The 23,248-nt window shown below is 56.2% G+C and overlaps 2 protein-coding genes across 2 annotated transcripts in view; one reads left to right on the top strand and one right to left on the bottom strand.

Moving 5' to 3' along the window:
• DTX1 (deltex E3 ubiquitin ligase 1) overlaps window positions 1-18,732 on the top strand; it is a 35,008-nt gene extending 16,276 nt beyond the window's left edge. The window contains exons 3-10 of the mRNA XM_011355823.2: window positions 2,340-3,027; window positions 14,475-14,536; window positions 14,772-14,933; window positions 15,211-15,272; window positions 15,822-15,980; window positions 16,079-16,240; window positions 16,339-16,428; window positions 17,116-18,732. Coding sequence (XP_011354125.1) covers window positions 2,340-3,027; window positions 14,475-14,536; window positions 14,772-14,933; window positions 15,211-15,272; window positions 15,822-15,980; window positions 16,079-16,240; window positions 16,339-16,428; window positions 17,116-17,340 — 1,610 coding nt within the window. The 3' untranslated portion in view covers window positions 17,341-18,732. The remainder of the gene's footprint in view (window positions 1-2,339; window positions 3,028-14,474; window positions 14,537-14,771; window positions 14,934-15,210; window positions 15,273-15,821; window positions 15,981-16,078; window positions 16,241-16,338; window positions 16,429-17,115) is intronic.
• Window positions 18,733-18,904: 172 nt separating this feature from the next.
• The window catches only part of RASAL1 (RAS protein activator like 1), a 23,444-nt gene continuing 19,100 nt past the window's right edge, over window positions 18,905-23,248 (bottom strand). Inside the window, exons 17-22 of the mRNA XM_023528155.1 lie at window positions 23,060-23,232; window positions 21,769-21,906; window positions 21,553-21,688; window positions 20,665-20,785; window positions 20,222-20,298; window positions 18,905-19,969 (exon numbers count right to left, since the gene is read on the bottom strand). Coding sequence (XP_023383923.1) covers window positions 19,830-19,969; window positions 20,222-20,298; window positions 20,665-20,785; window positions 21,553-21,688; window positions 21,769-21,906; window positions 23,060-23,232 — 785 coding nt within the window. The 3' untranslated portion in view covers window positions 18,905-19,829. The remainder of the gene's footprint in view (window positions 19,970-20,221; window positions 20,299-20,664; window positions 20,786-21,552; window positions 21,689-21,768; window positions 21,907-23,059; window positions 23,233-23,248) is intronic.

The following is a 23,248-nucleotide window of genomic DNA, read 5'->3' on the forward strand; positions in this document are numbered from 1 at the left end:
AGGGGTGAGGGAAGATCAAATGCAACGGGCCCGAGGCTGGACAGCTTGGGATATTTGAGGAGTAGCGAGGAGGCCGGGGAGCTGGAGTGGGGTGAATGAGAGGGGGACTTTGTAGACAATTAGGGGCTTTGTAGGTCACGGCCAAGACTTCAGCATTTGCTTCCCAGCGAGTGGGAATTGGGAGGGTTTGGGGCAGAGGAAGGATGCGATCTGACTTGCACTGAACGGGATCCCTCTGGCTGCTGCATGAGAAACAGACTACAGAAGACAAGGGCAGAAGCAGAGCCCGGCCATGAGCTATGGCAGTCGTCCAGGCGGGGGACATACAGGGGCGTGGACCAGGTAGATCAGTGTGCTGGGCAGCAGAAGTGGTCAGATGAGGGATGTATTGGAAGGTAGAGGTGACTGGATTTACTGATAGATTGGATGTGGGGTATGAGGTAAGAAGTCAGGGATGAGTCCAGGTTTTGGGGGATTCAGGTCCCAAGCAGCTGGAAGGATGGAGCTGCCAGTAACTGCAAGATGAGCAGGTTTGGGGGTGCGGGGAGATCAGAGCTTTGTTTTGGCAGAGGTGAGTCTGACGGGCCCATTGAACCTCCATGGGAAGGTGTCAGGGAGGCAGCTGGACACACAAGTATGGCTCTCAGGGAAGAGGATGTGGCTGGAAATGACAGCTTTTGGCATCATCAGAGATAAGACAGTATTTATCTTGATCGGTCCGTTTAGCAACCCCACAAGGAGGGTCTACTTATGCCTATTTTAGAGATGAGAAAACCGAGGTTCAGTGACATCGAGTCACCTGACCACAGTCACAGAGCTGGCTGCCTCCCAGGCTTGGGGTCCCACCCACACCCTGTGTTCTGTGACTCTTCTCACCGAACCTTCCTCAGCCCTGTGTGTGAGGGATGGGGTGGGTCCTGGATTAGCATCACCGTCATTTTCGAGATGGGGCCACTGAGGCCTCGGGGGACAAAAGGGACTTGCCCACAGTTGAGGATCAGTCAAGTGTGCAGTCTCCTGCAGGTGTGCCAAATGAACACAGCCAAAGAATCTCTCCATCCTGGCCCCAGGCACAGAGCAGGCTGAAGGCTCTGAGAAGTCCTGCAGCCTAGACGTTGGGTTATCTCTCGTTAACCCAGAGAGTCCACGGAGCTTTGCTTTCAAAGAGCACCCAGAGCTTCATGGAGCAGTGGTTGGGAGCAAAGCCTCAATGCCCTTGTTTTTAAAATGGGGGCATGAAGCCCCACCTGACTGGTTTATCATGTCTTAATAGGTTCTTTTCCAATGAGCGCTCAGCATGGAGCCCTCCAAAGAGCAGACAGTTGGCAAGTGTTTGTTAAAGGAAGGATGAAATGAGCAACCAGATGAATGAAAAAACAGAAAGTAGACGGAGGGATGGCCAGGATGGGGACAGGCAAAAGCCACGAAGGAATAAAAGAATAATTGAGTCCAAAGTGGATCAATGTCTGAACTAATGAATTCATTCATACGTTCAACAAATATCTATTGAGCACCTACTGTGTGCAGGTGCTAGGGATATAGCGGTGAATAAAACAAAGTCCCTACCTTGTGGCAGTGACGTTCTAGGGAAAGGAGACAGACAGAAAATAGGTAAAATAAAAATTATACCGGATGGAGAAAATGGAGAAGAGAAAGAGAGAAGGAAAAGGAAGCGTACAGACAGGTGTGCACGTTTTTTAGCAGGGTGGTCGTAAAACGAAGGAACGACTGAACGCATAGATAAAGGAGCGCATTAAGGAGCAAGAATAAATGCGGGTGTGAATGAAAAGCATAGTAGGCCTGGGCGAATGGACTAATGAATTATTGAATGAATGAACCGAGGTTCATATGAATGTGTGAACTAAGGCATGAAGAAATGAATCAGCTCGTGAAAGAATTATGGAATGAATGAGTGAACTGATGAAGGAAAGGTCTGCATGCCACCCGTAGTAGCTGCATGGTCGTGGTGGCCTCTGTAGGTCTCTGTCCCCACCCAAGTGCTGACTCTGCTTCCCCTACCTTGTGCGAAGAGCCCCCACACCCATTGGCTCTCCCGCCCCCCCAGGGCCTGTGTTGACCCTGAGAGGTCGGGGAGCTTGCCTGTTCTGTCCCCACCACGCTTTGCCCGTGTGCACTGCATGCTGTCTTGACACCACTCGGTCTTTGTTGACCCTCCACCCCAGCGTTGCTGTCACCCTGACCTTCCTCTGTGCTGACCCTTCTGCCCCTACCCCGCCTCCCCTCACCCTCAGCCCTCCCACCTGCGCCGACCCCCACCCCCACCCCATGTTGTCCCTGCCCCTCCGGCCTGTCCTAACTCCTCCCCCTTGTGGGCACAGGCACCATGCGGCCCGTGCGGCGCAACTTCTACGACCCGTCGTCAGCGCCGGGCAAGGGCATCGTGTGGGAATGGGAGAATGACGGCGGCGCCTGGACGGCCTACGACATGGACATCTGCATCACCATCCAGAACGCCTACGAGAAGCAGCACCCGTGGCTCGACCTCTCGTCCCTCGGCTTCTGCTACCTCATCTACTTCAACAGCATGTCGCAGATGAACCGCCAGACGCGCCGGCGACGCCGTCTGCGCCGCCGCCTGGACCTCGCCTACCCGCTCACCGTGGGCTCCATCCCCAAGTCGCAGTCGTGGCCTGTGGGTGCCAGCTCGGGCCAGCCCTGCTCCTGCCAGCAGTGCCTGCTGGTCAACAGCACGCGCGCCGCCTCCAACGCCATCCTGGCCTCCCAGCGCCGCAAGGCGCCCCCAGCTGCCCCGCCGCTGCCCCTGCCGCCCCCTGGAGGGCCACCGGGCTCGCTCGTCGTGCGCCCCAGCGCCACCTTCGCCGGCACCGCACTCTGGGCCACGCCTGCCACCGCCACCGGCCCCACCGAACCCGCTCAGTCCCCTGGGGCGCCCCCACGGAGCCCGAGCGCCCCCAGCGGTGCGCCCACCCCCGGCCAGAACAACCTCAACCGGCCCGGGCCCCAGCGCGCCACCAGCGTGAGCACACGCGCCTCCATCCCGCCAGGGTAAGACAACCCCGAGCCCAGGGGTGGCCGCCCACCAGGGCTAGGAGCAAAGAATTACAGTCATAATAATAATCATAAGCAATGTCTAGCATCTATTAAGTATTCCCTCTGTGCCAAAGGTTAACTCAGCACCTTAACGCATTCTTACTCGTTGTCTCCATGCACGAGGACCCCATGAGGTAGGTGCCATCATCGTCCCCAGTTTACATATGAAGAAACTGATCAGGGAGGGTTAATAACCTCCCAAGACCATATATAGTCAGTTCACAAGTGGTGGGGCAGGAGCAACAACAGTAAGCGTATGTGTTCCATGTTTATGACTTGCTAAACTTTATCTGCATCATTTATTACCTCAAATCTATCATGCCCATATTACAGATGGGGAGACTGAGGCAGAGAGAGATGTGCTACCTCCTGAGAGTCACCCAGGTAGAGAGCAGGGATTGGAACTGAGACCTGTGGGATTCTGGAGTCTGCACTGTCTTCGAAATTTTAGAGGGTTTCCGCCCCGCCTCAGTCCGATCCGTCTCATGTGCAGGCTCCAGCAAGCGCTAGCCACTTGTCTTAGACGTTTCCCCTATAGGCCACACCTGAATCAGCACCATTACTTTGGGCTGATACTGTGGTTTTCAAACTGGTCTCCGAGGACTCCTGGGGTGACCTCGGAGAGTGCAGGAGGGGGTGGTGGGTAAGGAGACGTCTGGCACGCAGGAGCAGCCTCTCTGCTCTTGTTCTAACCAGAGTGGCTCTTTCTGGATCTCTTTTATGAATTGGCAGGATTTCCCAGCGGGATTTCATCGAGGAAGGGAGCTCAGGTCACACCAAGTATGGAAATCCCTGGGTTAAGGCCTCAGGATAGGGACCCCGTGAGCCTGTTGGCCACCCGTCCTGGAGCCCAGACTTGGTCAGTCTCAGCAGAGGACCAGGCCCTGAGGGAGTGGGAATGAGAGCGAGGAGCAAAGACCTTGACCTTGGGACAGACTAGAAGGGAAAAGACCAGGTGAAGTGTGGGGTCATGATGCCTAAGAGATGGGGCCGGCACCAGAACCCAGCTCTGCTTTTGTCACTGTGGCATGGCCTAGGGGGTGACCATGATGACCTGAGGCCAGCAAAGGTCCGATCTGGATACAACCTTTGAGGTCACCTCTTCCAGGCCTCCCCTTTCTCCAAGGGAAACCAAGGCCTGTGGAAGGGAAGGGACCCTGAAGTAGGCTGACCTGTCTGCCTTCTGTCCCTTTGAGAGTCTGACTGCTTGGGTTCAAATCCCCTCTCGGTCACTTGAGATCTGGGGTGAGTCTCTCCCCTTCCCTGAACCTCAGTTTCATCATCCGTCAAATGAGAGCAAGACCCCCCATTCTGCGGAGCGGCCGTGTGTCTGAACACGGCGTCTACACATCGCAGTAGTTTGGCGATGACAGCGCTGTTTGTCATCCGAGAGGAAGGTCGGTCTGGGGGTTGGGGGTGCTGTAACTTTCCATGGGAAGGACTGCAGCAGCTGCCACCTGCCGGCCTCACCCTTCCGCTTCCCCTTCCCCTCCAGGTCATTCCTCTGGGGCAGGCCCCATGCCAACAGAGAGACCTGAGGAGGCTGGGGAGGGCCTCTCAGGGAGGTGCTGCAGGAGACATACCTATCTGAGGATCACAGGGTCTGGAGTGTTCATTATGGCTCCTGGGAGATGGATAGCACCCTGGCTCCAGCTCCCTTAGGCAAAAGGAGGGCTGGAGGGCCCCAGAATGAATTCATTCATACGTTCAACAAATAAAGAGTAGGACAGCAAGCTGGAGTGGGTGTGGGAGGGGGTAGTTCCAGGGACCTCTGCAGCAAGAATTTGAGGACAGTCTCTCTGGGCCTGTGTCGTTGTTACCCACTAGTGGGTTATGAAATTGGAAGATTGTAACCAATTTTTTTCTCGGAATGGAATGGAGTAGAAAGTACAGTCACGGTAAGAATTGCTCCTTGAATCGTTTGCACCATTTCTACATGTGTTTATGGGGCTGCCAGGTGAAAAGACTTTCTTAGTCACTGATGAAATTTGTGAAAGCCACGGTTCTAGAGAAGTCTGGGAATTACTCAGCTTTTGTTTTTCAATATTAATTGTCCAAATACGTACTGTGGGTGCGTGTTCACAGAGCGAACAAGACAAAGGGGGTCCAGACTGATGGGAAGACAGACATAGAGCAAATAAATGAGTAAATGAACACAATCACTGGAGAGAGGGGCAAGTGCTGGAGAGGCAGTGGGAAAGGGCAGTGTGGCTGGGAGGGAATGGGGCGGACTCCTCGGAGGAGGTAGCCAGATCCGGAGAAGGGCTGTTCTGGGCACAGGAAGTAGCATGCGCAACTTAACTTCAACGGGGCTAGGCGGATATGGCACTTCCAGGGAAGAGCTAGAGGTGTGAGGAGAATGTGGGGCCAGCAAGAAGGGGAAGGGCATCTCTCACCACGAGGGCAGAGAAGTGTAGGCGGGAATGAGTCCAGCAGGTTCTGGAGATCATGCAGGAGTGGGGGTTCCCTGCTGGAACAGTAGGAGCTGAGATTTTTTCCAAGTGGAACTACAGAGCCAGATTGTGGGTCCTCAGGGGAGCCTGGGCTTGGTTGGCGCTGCCGGCAGTGGGGAGCTATAGAGTGTGCTGGAGTTCGAGAGGGCTGTGGGGAAAAGGAAGATCTCTCCTTGAGGGTGCTGATCATTAAATGCACCCTTTTCTGACCTGCCGTGTGTTCTCTACCGAGTCTATATCACTTCCTCTCCTCCTCTCCTGGGAACTGTTTCTGATCCTGAGACCAGACATTGGTCTGGAAAGGGGGTGAGGGGTGTTGGCGACTGACAAGGGCTCCCTCATTCCTCCTCAGCCAGACGAGCCCCCAACCCTCATCTCCAAGGAACCCCAGCTGAAAATACCCCCAACTCGGAGTGGGAGGATGGGCGTAGGACCCTTGGAATCTGCTGCTAGTGGGTGGGGGGGCGTGGGAAGAAGGCAGGACAGGGGCGTCAAACCCCGGTTCCCCCAGGCTGAAGCTTCGCTTTGCCAAACAACAGAGGCCCAGGTGAAGCCAATGAGGGCAAAAGGATGGGGTCTCTGAGGAGCCAGGCCCCCCACCCTGCCCTGGTCCCCAAAACCCCAGAGCCCTCATGCTTTTTCCAGTGTCTCAGCCTCTGTGTTTACGATGTCCAGATTCCCTCATTATAAGGATGCCTGTCACGTTGGCTAGGGCCCGCCCCGGTGACCTCATTTTAACCACCTCTGCGAAGACCCTGTCTCCAGAGTACCTAGGGACTGGGCGTTAGGACCTGGGCAAGGTGAGGTCTGGGGGACACGATGCAATGGGGAACAGTCTCCGTAACTCCCCTTTCAGAGCTGAGTCTCCGGCTGTCTCTTCGTCTGCCTGTGTCGCTCGGCGTCTGTCTCTGTCTGTCTGTCTGTCTGTCTGTCTGTCTGTCTTTCTCTTGCTCCTCTCCCACCTTCCCTTCCCGCTCAGCAGCTCTCTCCGCCTTCCCCTGCCCCCTTCTGTCCCCCCTTCCTCTCTCCCCATCACAGGACTCACACAGACCCAGAGTCCAGTCCTGCCTCTGTCCTTTCCTGGCTGGGTCACCTTGGGCCCATAGCGTCTCCTCCTCAGCCTCAGTTTCCCCATCTGCCAAAGTAGACCTAAGACCCCCCGCCATCCCACGCGCAGGCTCGGCAGAGCCGATTGAGCGCAAATGCATTTAAAATCGCTGCATATGACCAGCATGGGAGGGGGGAGTGGACTCTCCAGAGAGCTCTGACCCTATCCTCAGCCCTGGGTGGGCAACAGCATGGAGGTCCAGAGAGGGGTGCCGACTTGCCCAAGGTCACACGGCCAGTGGAGCCAGAGTGTCTCCTTGGCCGGAGTTTTTTTCCACTTGCCCCAGTGATGGGGCGAGGAGCCAGCTGGCTGCCCCGGCCTGGGGGACATGCAGGGGTGGGGAAAATCCGCCCCGTCTCCTGAGAGGGCAGCGTCCAGCACTTTGGAACACAGCTGTGGGGCAGACTCAGAGTTTCCAGCCCACGTGGTGGAGGGGAGAGGGAGGGGACAGCTGCAGGCCTGTTTCCCTGGACGGAGCACTCCCTGTGTCCCAGGCGCCCCTTCTCGGCTTTAGATGCATGGCCTCTCTTACTTTCCACAGAAACCCGAAGTGGCAGAACCGATCAGCCCCATTTTTTATATGAGTAAACCGAAGCTCCCGAAGGCTGGCACTTGCTCAAGGTCACACATTAGGACTCTCGATTCGAAATCCCCTATTGGCCAGGACATTGGGGCGTCCCAACCCCCTGCCTCTCCATTCCAAGTTTCCGGCCACAGTCGCAGAGGACCCCCTCCCCCACATACACACTCCCCAACCCCGGCCCTGATTCCTCAGGGTACCTCTGAGCGGAGATTCAAGGACGTTAGGAAGCAGTCCACTCAGAGAACCGGATGAGAGTTCCAGACAGAGGGAACAGCTTGTGCAAAGGCCCCGAGGCAGGGGCACGGCTGGTAGGTGTGAGAAGGGCCAGCAGTGGCTGGAGAGACTCCACAGGGGCCCAGCGGCGGGAGAGGGGGTCGGAGATGACATGGGGCCGGTCCTCCGGGGCCACGAACACTGTAGTGAGGACTTTGGCTTTTATTGTGCGTGAGACAGTGAGCCAGCGAGGCTGTGAGCTGGAGAGACACAGGTGTGACTTTGCTGTAACAGGGACACTCTGGTTGTTGAGAACAGACTTCAGGAGCCGACTGACGCAGGAGGCAGGAGCCTGTGGGGAGGTGGGCTTTGATGTGGTGGGTGTGTTTGAGTGTTTTCCAACATTTTTTTATTTTTTTTATTTTTTTTTATTTCTAGCAGTGATTTTACGTTTCTACTTAAAAGAGTCCACATTCCACCCCTCCAGTTCTTGAACAGGCGTTACATCTAAATACTTCAAAAATAAAAAAGTACTGGAAAACGCGACACGAAAAGTCTCACCCTCGCCTCGTCCCCACCTGGCCTCTGGCCCGCCCCCGCTCCCTGCTTTCCTGGCCTCACACGGGTGTGTAGTGGCTGTAAATCCGCCTCCCACCCCTTCCCCAGCACCTCACCGCAAGGTCAAACCAAACACCCCACCCTGCCCCCCAGACCTGAAGCACTTCCTGCCCTGCTCCCTGGGAGGCCAAACCACACACTCCCGTGCACGTGGCCGCCCCAGGCCGTGGGAACGCCAGCCCAGCCTGCCTGCCCTGCCCTGCCCTGCCCTGCCCTCTGCTCCCCTCCCCTCTGCTCCCCTCCCCTCCCTTGCTGGGCTCCTGCTGCACTGGGAAATCCTGGGAAAGGGTGACACTGAGCCCCCAGACCTCTGGACAAACTCGACCCCCAAATACCAACTGCCCCTCAAAATGTCTCCTTGGAGACTTCTGCACCCTTTCATCCCTAGGAATCGGGGTGGGAGGGTGAGAGGTCCCATTTGACAGAGGGGAAACAGGTCCACAGACGCTCTGAGGCTTGTCCAGGCAAATGGGGTACCAGGACAAGGACAGGAGATGTGAGCAAGGCCTCCAGGCAGCAGCTGCTGAGGGCTCGTGGATTTTGCTGGGTCCAGGGGGCACCCAGTCTTCCCAGAGTGGGCCATGATGTCCTCAGCCTCTGGGCTCTGCAGAAGGGGTAGGCGTGGGCACCTGGTAAGTCCCAGGACTGTGGGGAGCAGGGATTCAGGCACAGGGGAAGTGGGCACTGAGAGCGGGCAGATGACAGAAGCAGGCTCAGAGAGCATGGGGACCCCTTCGAGCACTATTCAGTTTCCTTCTCAGGTGACATGGCACTCACTTCCACCCCACCTCTCACCCACACTGAAGCTCGAACCTCCCTAGGCCCCCAAGGGCCCCTGGGTAAGTGCCAGATGTCCTGAGGGCCCCTGAGGCCAATGTGGAACCTGGAAACCACCATCAGAGAACGTGACATGCCTGGGGCCTGGGAGTGGGGTGGGGGGATGGGAGGGGACAGGGAGGCCAGGTATGGGTAGAGGGATAGAAATTCAGCTGCTCTAAAGGGAGCGTCAGTGTGGCTTTCTGCATCCCTAGGGTCCTGAACACAGAGAGCGGTGGCCAGAGCTGGCAGATATACCCACTGTGCAACCCGTGGTCCAGCCTGCCCAGGGCTGAGCCAGATCCAGAGTCCACGGCACAGGCTTGAGTTCACCTTTAGGGCTCAGAGGTCTCAGAAGGCTGGCTCATCTACAGGTGACCCCACAGATCAGCCTGGTGGGGTCAGCCCTGGCCACTGACTCAAAAACTCCGGGACTCGGTGCCAGCTGCCCCACTAACCAGCTGGGTGACCTTAGTGAAGTCACTTCTCTCTGGCCCTCAGTCCCATCATCTGTGAAATAAATGACAGATAAGTTTCATCTCCTGAGCCATCTCTGCTTGAATGGTAGTGACTTCCTGGAGCACTGTCGAGAAGGATTCTGAAGTTGCATTCTGGCTTCTTGGAAAGGTGCTGGGATTGACTGGTGATGCCTGCCATGGGTGCTAGCTGGGAAGTCATAATATGTAATATCACATATTTGCCATCCCTGCTTCGACCTTGTGTCTGGGGGAACATTTGGCATTAGAGCAGCTGCCTCTAAGGACACCAGGCCCCCTTCTGAAGAGAACACAAAGCTAGTACACCAATTTCTTATTTGGCTCAACTCCTCCATTCAGTACTGGGAACCTATTCGTGCCAAGTTTCATCTTCAGTCTTAGGGTCACAGGGCTGGATCAGACGTTTCCAGAAGCTCACAATCTAGTGGAAGAGAGAGGAGTGGAACCACAAAACTAGAAAGCAGGACCAAAAATGTCTTTGTCCTCAAAAGAGGATAAACACAGTTCCTCGGGAATTAAAAGGAGTGGATATGAATTCGCTTGCAGTCAAGCAGAAAAAGCCTCCTGAAGACAGTCTTCAAAGGGCAGATGTGAAATATTTGGGTTCCCCAAAAGCTTTTCATGGGACTCCTGCCTCGAGTGGGCTGGGAAGCATTTCTGGGAATTTCTTGGAGAAAGTTCGCTTGGGCCATTCCCACAGGATGCCGACTTAGTGCGCTCACTTAGAATGAATGTCGGCCGAGCACCACGGGGGACTAGCTGCTGCGGAGGGCGTCTCTCTGGAACCCCCGCTTTGAGACTCACCTCAAATGTGTGCAAATGATGCGTGAGGACAGTGTGCCCGAGCACGGGCATGTGAGTCCTCCCCTCAGAGCTTCCTTTATTCCTTTCTTCATTCGTGCAACGGGTGTTTACTGAGCATCTACTATGTGCTCTATACCAGCACTGATGTCGAGTGATCAAGGAGGGTCTCTCTGATGAGGTGCCATTGCAGCAGAGAGCTGAGTGAGCCTTCGGGCAGAGGGCACGGCGGGTGCAAACGCATTGAAAAAGGACCATTAGAGGAACAGCAGGTGTGTCTGGACTGGAGCGTAGGAGGGGGTAGGCAATGAGGTCACAGAGGCAGGGGCGCCTGGCCATGCCAAGGACTTTATAGTACCAGATTGTGATTAGTACTGTAACAAAAAAAAAAGGTAAGCAAGGTAAGGGCAGAGACAAAGGGTCCTCTAGAGTAACGTGGTAGGGAAGGTCTCTGATAAGGCGACAGGGGGCAGACGCCTGTGTTAAGTGAGGGAACAAGGTATGAGGCTCTCTGGGGAAGAGACTTCCGGGAGCGAGATCAGCAAGTGCAAAGGCCCTGGGGTGCAAATGTGCCTGGCATGTTTGAGGAGCAGCGGGGAGACTGGGGAAACTGGGGTGGAGGGGTACGGGGTGAGCATGGGAAAAATGGAGTTCCAGGGGTGGATACTGGCTATCATGTAGGATAAGGGGGTTGGATTTATTCTGGGGAAGAGGGGAGCCACGGGAGATGGAGGGCGAGGACAGACAGGATCTGATGGGGGGATGGGAAAGGCAGCAGAAAGACCAGCACGGCAGTGGGACCCATCTCTGCCCTGGAGTGGCCAAGCCCAGCTTCTGATCAGAGCAGATTTCAAGGGGGCCTGAAGGATGCCTCCAAGACTCTTTGCCAGGCTGGGCACCCAAAGGGCAGAGCAGAGAATGAAGGCTGGCCCCCCTTCCGGGAGGCCTGCAGGCAGCGGTCTCTTGTCCAGGGCAGAAGGATGTTCTCACTCAGTCGGAGGAAACAGCGCATCCCACATCAAAAGGGGGCCTGGGTGGCTCCCACGCTCAGGCATCGTGGGAACCCTGATACCCTGGGTTCTCGCAGAGGGCCTGCAAATTAAGAGGGGCTGGGGGCTGCCTCGGGACTGTCCCCCAGCTTGCTGATGGGTAAATAAAAAACAGTCTAACTGTCATGCCCTGCTCACAACCCTCTTCCCAGCAGCAAGACTGACTTTTGTAACCCAGAGCTCTGTGGTGTTTAAGGGGTGCCAGGACTTGTAGGGCAGCTGAGATGTAAAACCTTCTCTTTTGGGGGTTCCGCACCCCCCACCCCGCGACCTAACTCCCCTGCCAAAGGCTCAGCAAGGCCAGGTCATGAGCTGGACCTGACCTTAGGCTTTCTATAGACCTGGGGTAGCATTCCGTCTTTACTGATCGGTAAAGGCTGCACTGAGAATTGGACTCAGCTTAAGAGCGTGCTGTGATGGATTAGTGATATCTGCTGCAGGTAGGAGACCAGACATGGTGACATGCATGCTAAAAAGTTTTCTTTCCATCCACTTTCCAGAGAGCCCCGGAGAGAAGGAGGGGTGTTTTCTCATGAGACAAAAGGGAAGGAAGGGGGTGGGGAGACCTAGGTATGATGAGGACAATAACCATCTGTCTACACTAGAAGCGTTTTCAAGGACAAGACAGGGAAAAGGAGAAGCTTGAGGTGCATGCCGCTCTGCTTTCCTGTAAGAGTAGGGGGAGGGATGAGATTAGGGTAGCGACACCCCCAGGAAGGTCCTGGAGGATTCCGACAGATCCCGAGAAGGCTCAGATGGACACACCCCATCTCTTGGGTCCCCGCAGGATGTAGTGGAAATCAAGACCTCAGCCCTGTACCAAACTGAGCTGTACATGTCTTAACTCATTGAACTCTCTCCAGACTCTATTCCATACAGGTAGGGAAACTGAGGCACGGCACCTTTCCCGCACATACACCTCAACTGACCAGGCTCCCCCATTGCACCTCCCTCAGGAGCTGGGTTCTGTAATGCCAGGCCACCAAAGTGTTTAGGAACCCAGACATCTGCTTCAGATGCCACCCTCGGCCGGGTCTGGGAGGGGTGCCCAGTGGACCAGATTAAGGCCGAGGAGCCACAGAGCGGAGGGGTTGTGTGTAGTGTGTGTGTGCGTGTATTATTGTGCACGTGACCCCACGTGAAGAGTGGGCCTCCCCAGCCGAGCATCTGTGTGTCATTGTGGGAGTGTAGGTCATAGCGTGCCTGCTCATGTCCCCATGTGCGGATGGCAGGGTCCCTTTGCGGGCTGCAGAGTGTTGGATGCCTGTGAGGAAAAAGGCACATTTCCCCCAAATTTGCTGTCAGCTTTTCCACAGCAACGTGTGTGTGGGGTGGGGTGAGGGGGTGGCAGCTGCGGCCGGCGGGGGTACCATTCTGCGTGAGCTGGCTTCTCTTGTCCAATCGAGTGCACGTGTATATCTCTGTGTGTGGTGTGTTCCCTACAGTATGTGTGTGTGTGTGTGGGGGGGGTATTTTCCACACAGAAGTGTGTGTGTGCCTGAATCTGTGTGTTCATGAGTGTGCTCCCTGAGAGGTGTGTACGTGTGCATGTGAGTGTGTGTATCTTTGTATGTATGTGTGCATGGTATGTGTTCCCTGGAGTGTGTGTTTGTGTACCTGTGTGTGTACGTGGGGGGAGGCATGTTCCCGGGGGTGTGTGTCTGTGCAGTCTTCTATGTGTGTGTCTGTGTACTTGCGCATGTGGTGTATTCCCCAAGTATGTGTGTTCACGTATATAGAGTATACATTCCCCGTGTGTGTGTGTGTGTGTGTGTGTGTGTGTGTGTGTGTGCGTGTGTGTTTCTGGACTCGCTGCGACAGCACCCAAGCCTGCCAAGCGTATCATTTGCTTAAAGACACTTCCCAGCCACCTCCCTGGTACTGACTGTGCCTGCCAGGGGCAGGTGACCAGGCTCAGTCCTTAGCAGGCAGGCAAAGGGGGCTGTAGCAGTTCCTTCGTCAGCTGTCACTGCCCCCATCCTTTCCTGCACCCCACTGTCCCCTCAGGCTGCCCCTGGCTTTCAGAACACTCATCTTTCTCAAAATTTATCTGCCCAGGGCTCCGTGCCCATCAACAGCCAAGCACTGAAGTCACAAAGGCTCAGGCAGGCACACCATGCAGACCACAGCAGGCTTTCTCAGTCAGCTCTCTCGACAACCTCCTGGGGGAGATATTGGTATTGACCTCATTTTACAGAGAAGGAAACTGAGGGTCACAGAGGTTAAGTTACTTGCCCCAGTTTGTCATTGGAATATTTTCATGGTTTCCTCTCCGAGGTGGAGAGAAGTCATACCGTGACTTAGTGGACCGAGGTGTGGAGAGATGAAACTACTCATCCAAGATGACACAGTGACGGTGATGATGGTGACAATGACAGTTAATGTTATATAGCCTTTATTAGGTACCGGCCATGGGGCTCGGCCCTTGACATGTAGAATCTCATTGACTCTTGACAGCAAACATAAGGGAGTTGCCACAGTATCCCATTTTACAGAAGAAACAGTCTTATGAGAGGTGTGATCATGTGCTGGGTGTCATCCAGCTGGTTAGTGGTTTAGCTGCGGTATGAAAGCGTCTCTGGCTGATTCCAAAAGTCAGAGCCCTTTGTGGGGAGGGCAACAGACGAGGGGAAGCAGACTGCATTTTCCTAGGGCCTCTTCATCTGAAGAGAGGACAATGCCTTAGTCACAGGAACTGACATCAGCGGATATTGCAGAGGAGGAATCATGTTTGTCTTCACGTCTTCGGAAAACCTGGGTTTACCATCGCTAACCATATTTCCTCATGCAGGACCGAGAGCCTTTAATATGCTCACACAGGTTGTGGATTTTCCAAGAGGGAGACATTGAAGTGTTTCCTAACTTATTTGATCCCCGAATCCTCCTCTCCCAGAAACTTTTATGGGGACTCGTGCTCCATATAGCAAATTTCGACAGAGGCTGGAATGGCTAAATCACTAATAGTTGGGTTTCTGGCACAGCAGCCATTGGAACCCAGGTGCTGTGGAATGGGGGAGTTGGCGCTAAGCCTAGGGATCCATTCCGTTATAACCGGAGTGAGGTCCTGGTCTCCCGCACCCTATGATAGAAGGATGTCAGAGTAGGAATTCGAATTCCCTGGAGATCATTCTAGAGGAAGGCGACTGGCACAAAGGAGTCAGGCTATGCCCAGGAGCCAGAGCCAGAAGGCAAACCAGAGTCCCCTGATTCTCTGGTGGGGGAGGGGCTGGAATCCACCTGTGGCCTCTTCTCTTCTCCCCTCAGGGTCCCCGCGCTCCCGGTGAAGAACTTGAACGGTACCGGGCCGGTCCACCCGGCCCTGGCAGGTGAGGTCTAGGACAAGACAGGAAAGATGGGCGGGACCCACAAGGAGGTGGCCCCACCTGTCCGCCCCTGGGGCTGAGGGTTGGGGCTCACCCCACACACGCACCTGAGATCCCCAGGATCTCTGCGTGAGAACAAGTGGGCGGGGTCTGGGGAGAGGCCCATGGGTACACCCAATGACGGGAGGGTGGGAGTGGGTGGTCACTCCGCCCCTAACTGCCCGGACCACGCCCCCAGGGATGACCGGGATCCTGTTGTGTGCCGCTGGGCTACCCGTGTGCCTGACGCGGGCCCCCAAACCCATTCTGCATCCGCCGCCCGTGAGCAAGAGTGACGTCAAGCCCGTGCCCGGCGTGCCTGGGGTGTGCCGCAAGACCAAGAAGAAGCACCTCAAGAAGAGTACGCCTTCCACGCCCGACCCTCATCCCTGAACTGAACCCCACTAACCTTTGGGCCTAACCCCTCTGACCCCTTCCTCCAATTTGTTCTTGGGACTTAGGACCTCACCTCCATTCCCTGACCCCATCTGCAACCAACTCCGATTACATCTCCGATAACCTGCAGCAACCCCTGACATTTGACCCCTGTCAACCCCACCTCTCTGACCTCTGACCGAGTCAAGCCTTTAAGAGTAGACCCTTCATACCCTCAAGCCCAACCCCCTGTGCCCTTGCAGGTAAGAACCCCGAGGATGTGGTTCGAAGGTACATGCAGAAAGTAAAGAACCCACCTGATGAGGTGAGTCCCAGGCGACAGAGGGCGGGCCTTGCCTGCAAAGATGAAGGGCCCTCCCCTCCCCTTCCCTTCCCTCCCTCTCTGCTCTCCTCCCCACCCCCTTCCCCCTGATATGAAGTCCTTGTGGTTTTGTTATAGTCCCTTCTCCCAGTTTGTGGGTTTGCTTTTCCACTTTCTTTACAATGTCTTTTGATAGACAGAAGTACTGAAGTTTAATAGAAGCACATGTGTCAATCTTTTGATGATTGACCATTTTCGTATCTTATTTTCACCCATATTTTTTAAGTTTTGCTTTTTTTTTTTTTAATTGAATTTATTAGGGTGACATTGGTTAATAAAGTTTTGCTTTTGATAGTTCTTTAAGCCCTCTGGAGGGGGCGTGAGGGAGCTGTATACCTGAAATCGGTACATGGGGAAGTCTTTTCCCTGTGACAGACGGGTGCCAGAGAGGGGGTGGTCCGATGCCCTTGGTGGCCTGGGGGTCTGGCCCTGCTGCCCCCAGGGCTGCCCCCCCCCACAGCCCTCAGTCTCCCCTTTCGTGCCCACCCCCAGGACTGTACCATTTGCATGGAGCGGCTGGTCACAGCATCCGGCTATGAGGGCGTCCTTCGCCACAAGGGTGTGCGGCCAGAGCTCGTCGGCCGCCTGGGCCGCTGCGGCCACATGTACCACCTGCTGTGCCTCGTGGCCATGTATTCCAATGGCAACAAGGTGGGCTGGGGAGAGGGGGACATTGGGTGGGGAGCAGGCGTGGGAGCCAGGTGGGGCTGGACACCTGGGGACCTCACCACCAGCCTCCCCTGCCCCAGGATGGGAGCCTGCAGTGCCCAACCTGCAAGGCCATCTACGGGGAGAAGACGGGCACTCAGCCGCCCGGGAAGATGGAGTTCCACCTTATCCCCCACTCTCTGCCCGGCTTCGCTGACACCCAGACCATCCGCATCGTCTATGACATTCCCACAGGCATCCAGGTGAGCCCCCTCGGGCCCCCGACCCCAACTCCTCTGACCCCTCCAGAGAGCCCCCCACAGCTGTCTGTAGTTCAAGCCCCTGCCGTTCCTCCCTGCAGGGCCCTGAGCACCCTAACCCAGGCAAGAAGTTCACTGCGAGAGGCTTCCCGCGCCACTGCTATCTGCCCAACAACGAGAAAGGCCGGAAGGTGGGTGCTCTCTCGTGAGGGTGCAGGGCTGCAGGCCAGGGCCCCAGCCACTGTCAGCCTGAGCCTGTGGTCCCAATTATCCCAGTCCCTGCTTTCACGTTCCTACCCGCACCGGCACTGACCCTAACAACCTAGTATGTGTCTCACCCTGCCAGGCACTGCTGAGGTCAGGGTCTTGGCTCCATTTTACAGATAAAGAAACAGAGCCTCAGAGCAAGTAATATGCTCTTGGTCACGCGGTAGAGCCAGGATTTGAACCCAAGTAGTCCAGGCTTTCCGCCACCACACTATAGATTTTTTTTACTTTTCGGTTTTTGAAAGAAGCCAGAAATTCTGATTTTCATGTGAAATCTCCAGGTTTTTAACTATTGCCAACGAAGTCACAAAGTGGCTATTTAATACCGTGTGGGGTCCAAACCAAACACAGCGGAGGGCTGTCGGTTTGCGAGCCCTCTTTTACCCCAGAAGAAACAGGCAGATAACTTAGAAATAGCTTGTACTGGGGCAGTCAGACCAGAGTAGGAAGTGGCCAAGCCTTGCAGCCCCGGGATATCCTGAGGGGCTCATTAGCTCCTAAAGGAGCCACAAAGTGGTGGGGGGGGCGGGGCCAGGGGCGAAGGCTGGGCTGGAGGGGCTCAAGCTGTGGGCGGGGCTGCCTGTGACCCCGCCCGTCGCCCCGCCCTCCAGGTGTTGAGACTGCTCATAACCGCCTGGGAGCGCAGGCTCATCTTCACCATTGGCACGTCGAACACCACCGGCGAGTCGGACACCGTGGTGTGGAACGAGATCCACCACAAGACTGAGTTCGGATCCAACCTCACGGGCCACGGCTATCCGGACGCTAGTTACCTAGACAACGTGCTGGCCGAGCTCACGGCCCAAGGCGTGTCCGAGGCCGCAGCCAAGGCCTGAGGCCCCAGGCTGCCCAACTTCCCTCCTGCTTTGCCCCTGGTCCGGCACATGCCTCCCTCCACCAGGTGTGTCCTGGTGGCCCAGGTTCAAGGCTGGAGAGGAGCCTGCGGAAGGAGCCGGAAGCGTTCCGGATGTTTGGTTGGTGGCCGTTGGGAATGATGAGAGAATGAAAGGCCAGCGGGCTCCGACCTGTAGCTCCCTGAGAAGGTCAGAGAGAGAGTACCGGAAACCACAGCGACCTCCCTACCAAAAAGACAGAGCCCCACCCCACACACAAACACACGTGTCCTGATGAACACATGCACGCACACCCACGTGCCTCTACCTACCCCCGACCCCCAGGGGGAGGAGACAGGAGACCCCTGTGGAACCATGTGGATCCCACCTGTGGCTCTATCGCATCTGTACAGGCTTGTCTGCCAGCGGGAAGATTCAGGTCAAGCATTAGGGGCCTACTGGGACTCCTGGGGGAAACTTAGGAAGCTCAGCGTACCCCCATCGCTATCACCAACTGATGGGCAATCGTGGGCCCACGAGGTGGAAGCCCCCAGATTGAGCAATTTTGCAAAGGGACAGGCCAGGGAGAGGGGGACTAGAGGTATTTTGTGCTTGTGTCTCTTCATCCTTTGGGACACTGACCCCCTCCTTCTCCCCTCCCATCCCCAGGCCTTATGTCTGTCCCAGATAAAGGCACTGTTCCCCTTTTCTCCCCATTCCATCCTCTTCATCAAATCGCTCCCAAACGTCGAGATCCAAAGGTTGGAGCTTCTGGCTTCAGGAGTGAGACGAGGAGGCCTAGCTTAGGCCGGCAGGTCTAAAAAGCAGACTGGAGAGCAAAGAGTCCATTTCCCTTACTTGGGAGTGGGCCGCAGGGTGGCTGATGGTCTCGGCCAACCAGGGGCCTGTTGCCCAGGCAACTCACCAGCTCCGCCTCTGTTGATTGGCTGCCACGGTGGAAGTCAGCCAAGATTTAAAAGGACGCCAGCGATTGCTCTTTTGAAAACCTACCAGTCCCACTGTGGGTGGAGAAATAAACGGTCTTTCTCCTCCTCTCCCAGTCTTTTCCTGCCAAGAAGCGGGGAGCGGGTGGCTGTTCCTGGGGGCCTTCCGTTTGTCCCATCAAGGAGCACGTGACAAAATGACCACCCCAGGACCGTTGCCCCTCTCAGCTTTGGGCAGCTGGAGATGCAGGGTCCCCATAAATCTCATCCTGGGACAGGCAGGGGATGTGATGGTGACAGATGAGACCCTCCCAGTCCTAGTCCCCAAGAGGGCAGAGGTGAAAGTTCCATTCTCAGGCATGGGCACCAGGCGATGCACACAGTGCTCGCTGGTAAAATTACTAGGAATGAGGAACTCAGCCTGCAACAATCTTCTTAGCCTTTGCAATATCCCCGGGGATGCCAGGTGGCTGTGGGTGGATGCTGCAGCTCCGGGCGACCCCTTCTGGCCTTCCGTGGGATAGCACTGCATCCTGGTCCACCTTCTCCCCATCCAGGCAGGTTTAGTTTCAGTCCCACCCTCCAGTCAATCAAAACTAGAAATGAGTCCTTGGAGGCCCTTCCAGTTCTGCCAGTTGGGCGTTTTATCCTCTGTGATTCACTGTCAAACAAAATCTCACCTCAAACCCTAATACGTAAAGTCTCCCAGCCCTGCGATCCTTAAATCTCACATTCATCCACATCACCTTGAGGAACTTCTTAAGAATCCTGACTCCTGCCCCACACGCCTTCAGATGCTGATGCAGCAGATCTGGCTGGAACTCATGCATCTGCATTTCTAGCAGACATTCGAGAGGGGTGGGCTCTGGCCACAGTCTGGGAACCCCTGTCCCTGGCTCCCACGCTACCTCTATGGAACCCAGTTTGAAAACCACACATCATTTTATACAGGGTAAAATGAAGTTCAAAGAGGGGAGAAGGACCCTGGCCTGAGGTCTCCCAGGACCCAAGGGTCTGAGTAGTGCACACTGGGCTCCCAGCCTCGGTTCTTCCTGAGGGCACCTGATTCCGGAAGCTTGTGGTTAGGGCCGCCGGCTGAGGGCAGGGTTCAGGAGGATCGGTGAGGTTACAGGGATTGGCAGACATGAAAACAGGAAAGGCTGAACTGGTTTAGTGCTTGTCTGGGGCAACTAGGCCACATGGGCAGTAGGGATGCAGGTATAGCTGTATCCAGCAGCTCAGGGCCTGGCTGGCTTCATCAGTGTGGTCAGAAGCAGAGACCTCAGGCTGAGCCAACTGAGTCAGGTTCCTTATCCCAACCCCTTCAGTCTGCCTTGACCCAGAGAGCGAGACTCATTCAGTGCAAGTCTGGCCCTCTGCTTCTGTGCCCCAGGTTTTGGGCTTAGGGTATGTGAGACTAGATCTTCAGAAGCCTCCAAGCCACAGCCTCAAGGAGGTATCAGACAGCCACAGGAGACTGCTGAGCCAGGGTACGCTGAGAAGGGCCCAGCGGCTTCTCACTCCCTCTGAACGGGTTCCAGCATCTCCTCAGGGCCGGTGGGGGCCCAGGGCTGTCTTCCCCTGCTCCCGCTGCTGGAACTCCTCATGGGCTCGATCCAGGTCTTCGAGCACCTCCAGTAGGTGAGCAGCTGCCTCTCTGTGCCGGGCCAGGGCATCAGGACTGACCCCTAGGAGGGGACAAAGGGGTCAAGGGGGCTCGGCCAGGCCAGGGAAAGCTGCCACAACTCACACCTGGGCGGCTTTCTTGGATTCCAGATTTACCTTGTGCCCTGAGGATCCTAAAAGGTAGCAGAGCCCACACACACAGCACCCCACACCCCCCAGAAACAGGACAGTGGCCAGGAAGACACAGGAATGTGCTTGGCAAGTGTGGGAGGTGTCAGAGAGGGCAAAGGGAAGGGACTTCCTTAACCCCTTACCTTCTGTGGCCCTGGAGCCTTTTCCTGTGTCTGCCCCCAGACTGGGATCCATGCTGGAATCTTCCAGGAATTTCATCCTGGAAGTTGAGAGGGAGAAAGACAAGGCTGTTCCCTGATTCCCGGTCTTACTCTCTACCCCAGAGATTCTCTGCCAATTGGAACAAATCTCTGTCACTGGATAACAGTGATCCTGAGGCCAGGAAGGAGAAGGGACACATCTGAGGTCTGTGCCCATGTCTCTGCAGCCCCAGGTATTGAGAGATGCTAAGATCCAGTTCTGCATCACGGCCACCCAAGGACGTTTTCTCGTCCTCACCCTGAGCCTGTCCCCCCAAGTTCAGCTGACACGTATGGAAAGGATGAGTAAATGAACAGGGGACGCCACAGTGGGCGGCTGGCCCAGCCGGTCATAGGGGGTGAGGTGGGATGGGTGGGGCACCCACCTGAGCTGGTCCCGCCCCAGGAGCAGCTGCCGATACACCGTCTGGGTCTCAGCATCGGGATCCAGGGGGTCGCTCCAGTCCCCCAGGGTGACGGCAAAGTGTGTGCGACTGCAACCGGCAGCTGAGGGGCACAGTGTCATCAGTAACCCCATCCCATTCCCCTTCCAGAAACTTCACACGGCAGGCTGTCCCCAAGCCCTGCCCTTTCTGCCGCTAAAATCGCTCTTCAAACCTACAAGTTCCTTCGAGCCCCGTGGCCCAACACGGCAGTGCCCCTCCCCCCTCTCCAGCATCCTCCCACCATGGGGCCCCAGCCACAGCGACCCTTTCCCGCCCTTCCTCCATCTCCAGCCAGCCCTCCGCTCGCTCACGCCGTCTGCGCCGCCGGCAACACTCTTCCTTACCCCGTCCCTGTCCCCAACTTTGCCACCTAACTCCTACTCTCCTCTGGTCACATTTAAGCAGCACCCACTCCAGAAAGTCAAACTCCTAGCCTGGGGTCAGGTCAAAGGGATTCTCCGGAGTCTCAAAAGCCTCATCTTGGCACTTGTGAAGCCATGTCACAAGTGTCTGGTTATTCAGTTGTCTTCCTTGACAGCCAGCCTGGCACAAAGTGGGTGCTTACAAAAGAATGCCTCGCATTTAACAGCGCCATGTGCTAGGCGGTGTTCTAAGAGCTTTGCGTCTATCAACTCATGGAATCCTCGCAACGGCCCTAGGAGGTAGGCACTGCTCTCAACCCCGTTTTCGCACCTGAGGAGACTAAGAGGGGTTAAGTAATTTAAGTAAGCTATGCCCAACTTTGCATAGCCAGCCCCGGGACACGATGGGACGGCCGCTGATTGGCAGGCGGGTGGGGCGGAGCCTGAGTCGGCACTGCCCCCTCACCTGAGCGCTCCGTCTGGAGACAGCAGGTCCAGCGCGCGCTGCGGAAGGCACCAGGGTGGCAGGCAGCCAGCTTGTCAGGGTTGGGGGCGCTGGCCTTGCGCAGGGCGGACAGCCATTGGTTCAGCTCGTTCACATTCTGCAGGGGGTTGGGGGGGGGGACGGTCAGGGGTGGGACCCAAGGGACGCCCTCGGCTCTCCATCCTTGTGGTAGTTCACCTTGCACTGGAGGTAGATGGTGTGCCGTGTCCCTGCGCCGTCCTGCGTCACCACCTGCATCACGTGCGGCAGCTGGAAGGCGCCCTCGTCCACACGCTCCACCGCGCGGATGTCCGACACCGGGATGGTGGAGCGCGTCTGGGGGAGAGGATGGTCACTGCAGGGTGGGCAGGAGGCAGGAGACAGGGGGCGGGGCTGGGGACAGGGGGCGGGGGCCCAGGGGTAGCCTTCCTCTGGGTATGTGCGTCAGGTGCTGTTCCTGGAGTTGGGGACATTCAAGCTTGTGTATCTGTGATCTGCGTGCATATCCACTCAGCTGTTCCATGAGTCCCGAAGTCCTGCCCCACCACTCGCTATGTGACAACTTCTCTGAGCATCCGTTTCCACCACCCCTATCATCTTTGTCATCATCATCATCGTCATCATCGTAACCACCGACATGGCACTTGGGATGTGCTTCTAAGCATTTCACATTTATGAACTTATTTCATCGTCCCAGCAACTTTCTGAGGCTGGGTCTATTATTCTTCCCAATTCGCAGATGAGGAAACTGAAGCACAAGAGGATAAATGACGCTCCCAAGGTCACTCGTCTGGTAGAGCCAGAATTAGAACCCAGGGAGTCGAACTCTAGAATCTACGCTCTGCTAACAGAGGAGAAATAATAAGTGTGGGCGCCCCCAGCAGTGCCGGCGCTGTCGTCTGTGGCGCATACACGGAAGTGGGTAGATCCCAGTCTGTTTCGGTTTGCGCTAGATTTGAATGGCAGCCCCATGAAAACGGAGATTCTTTGACTTGTTCACTGCGGTATCTCCAAGCCTAGAACACGGCATGGCACATAGTAGGCACTCGATATGTTTGATGAACAAATGAGTGAACGAATGAAGGCCTGGATGTATATGCCTGACAGCGGGCATGGGAGTGAGCAGATCCAATTTGATGTGGGTCCTTGGTATGTGGGCATAGACTTAGGTGGGAACAGCTAAGGAGACTTAAGCACCGCCCATGCCCTGTGCATGACTACCTACGTCCAGGGGGGTGTGTCCAGGCCACTCTGAGCGCACACTGTGAAGGACATTTGATGGTGAGTGCATGCACGTGTATGACTGTGCTTGCCCTGGGCCCGCGTCATGCCCGAGGGTGTGAGCAGAGCCTGGCCTGAGAGTTTGGACTTGCCAAGTGGCTACGGGGCCTTGGGCAAGTCCTTGCCCCATCCTGGGTCTCAGTTTCCCCCTGGGGTGCAAAGAGGCTGCCACCACTGGAAACCCCTCCACCGCGGAGTGGAGCCCCACCTGCCACTCGGGACTCTTGGAGTACGAGAAAGTCTCCCCGTTGAGCCAGAAGTAACGCTTCTTGAAGGCAAAGCGTGTGGCCAGGCTGGCGGGCTCCTCCTTGCGCTTCAGCAGGTAGCCCTCTCGGATAGTCACGGAGGGTGGGATCAGGGCCCTGGCTGGGCCCCCAGCCTCTGGGAACGGGGAAGG

The sequence above is a fragment of the Pteropus vampyrus genome, unplaced genomic scaffold (assembly GCF_000151845.1).
Source record: "Pteropus vampyrus isolate Shadow unplaced genomic scaffold, Pvam_2.0 Scaffold23, whole genome shotgun sequence".
Classification (NCBI taxonomy): domain Eukaryota; kingdom Metazoa; phylum Chordata; class Mammalia; order Chiroptera; family Pteropodidae; genus Pteropus; species Pteropus vampyrus.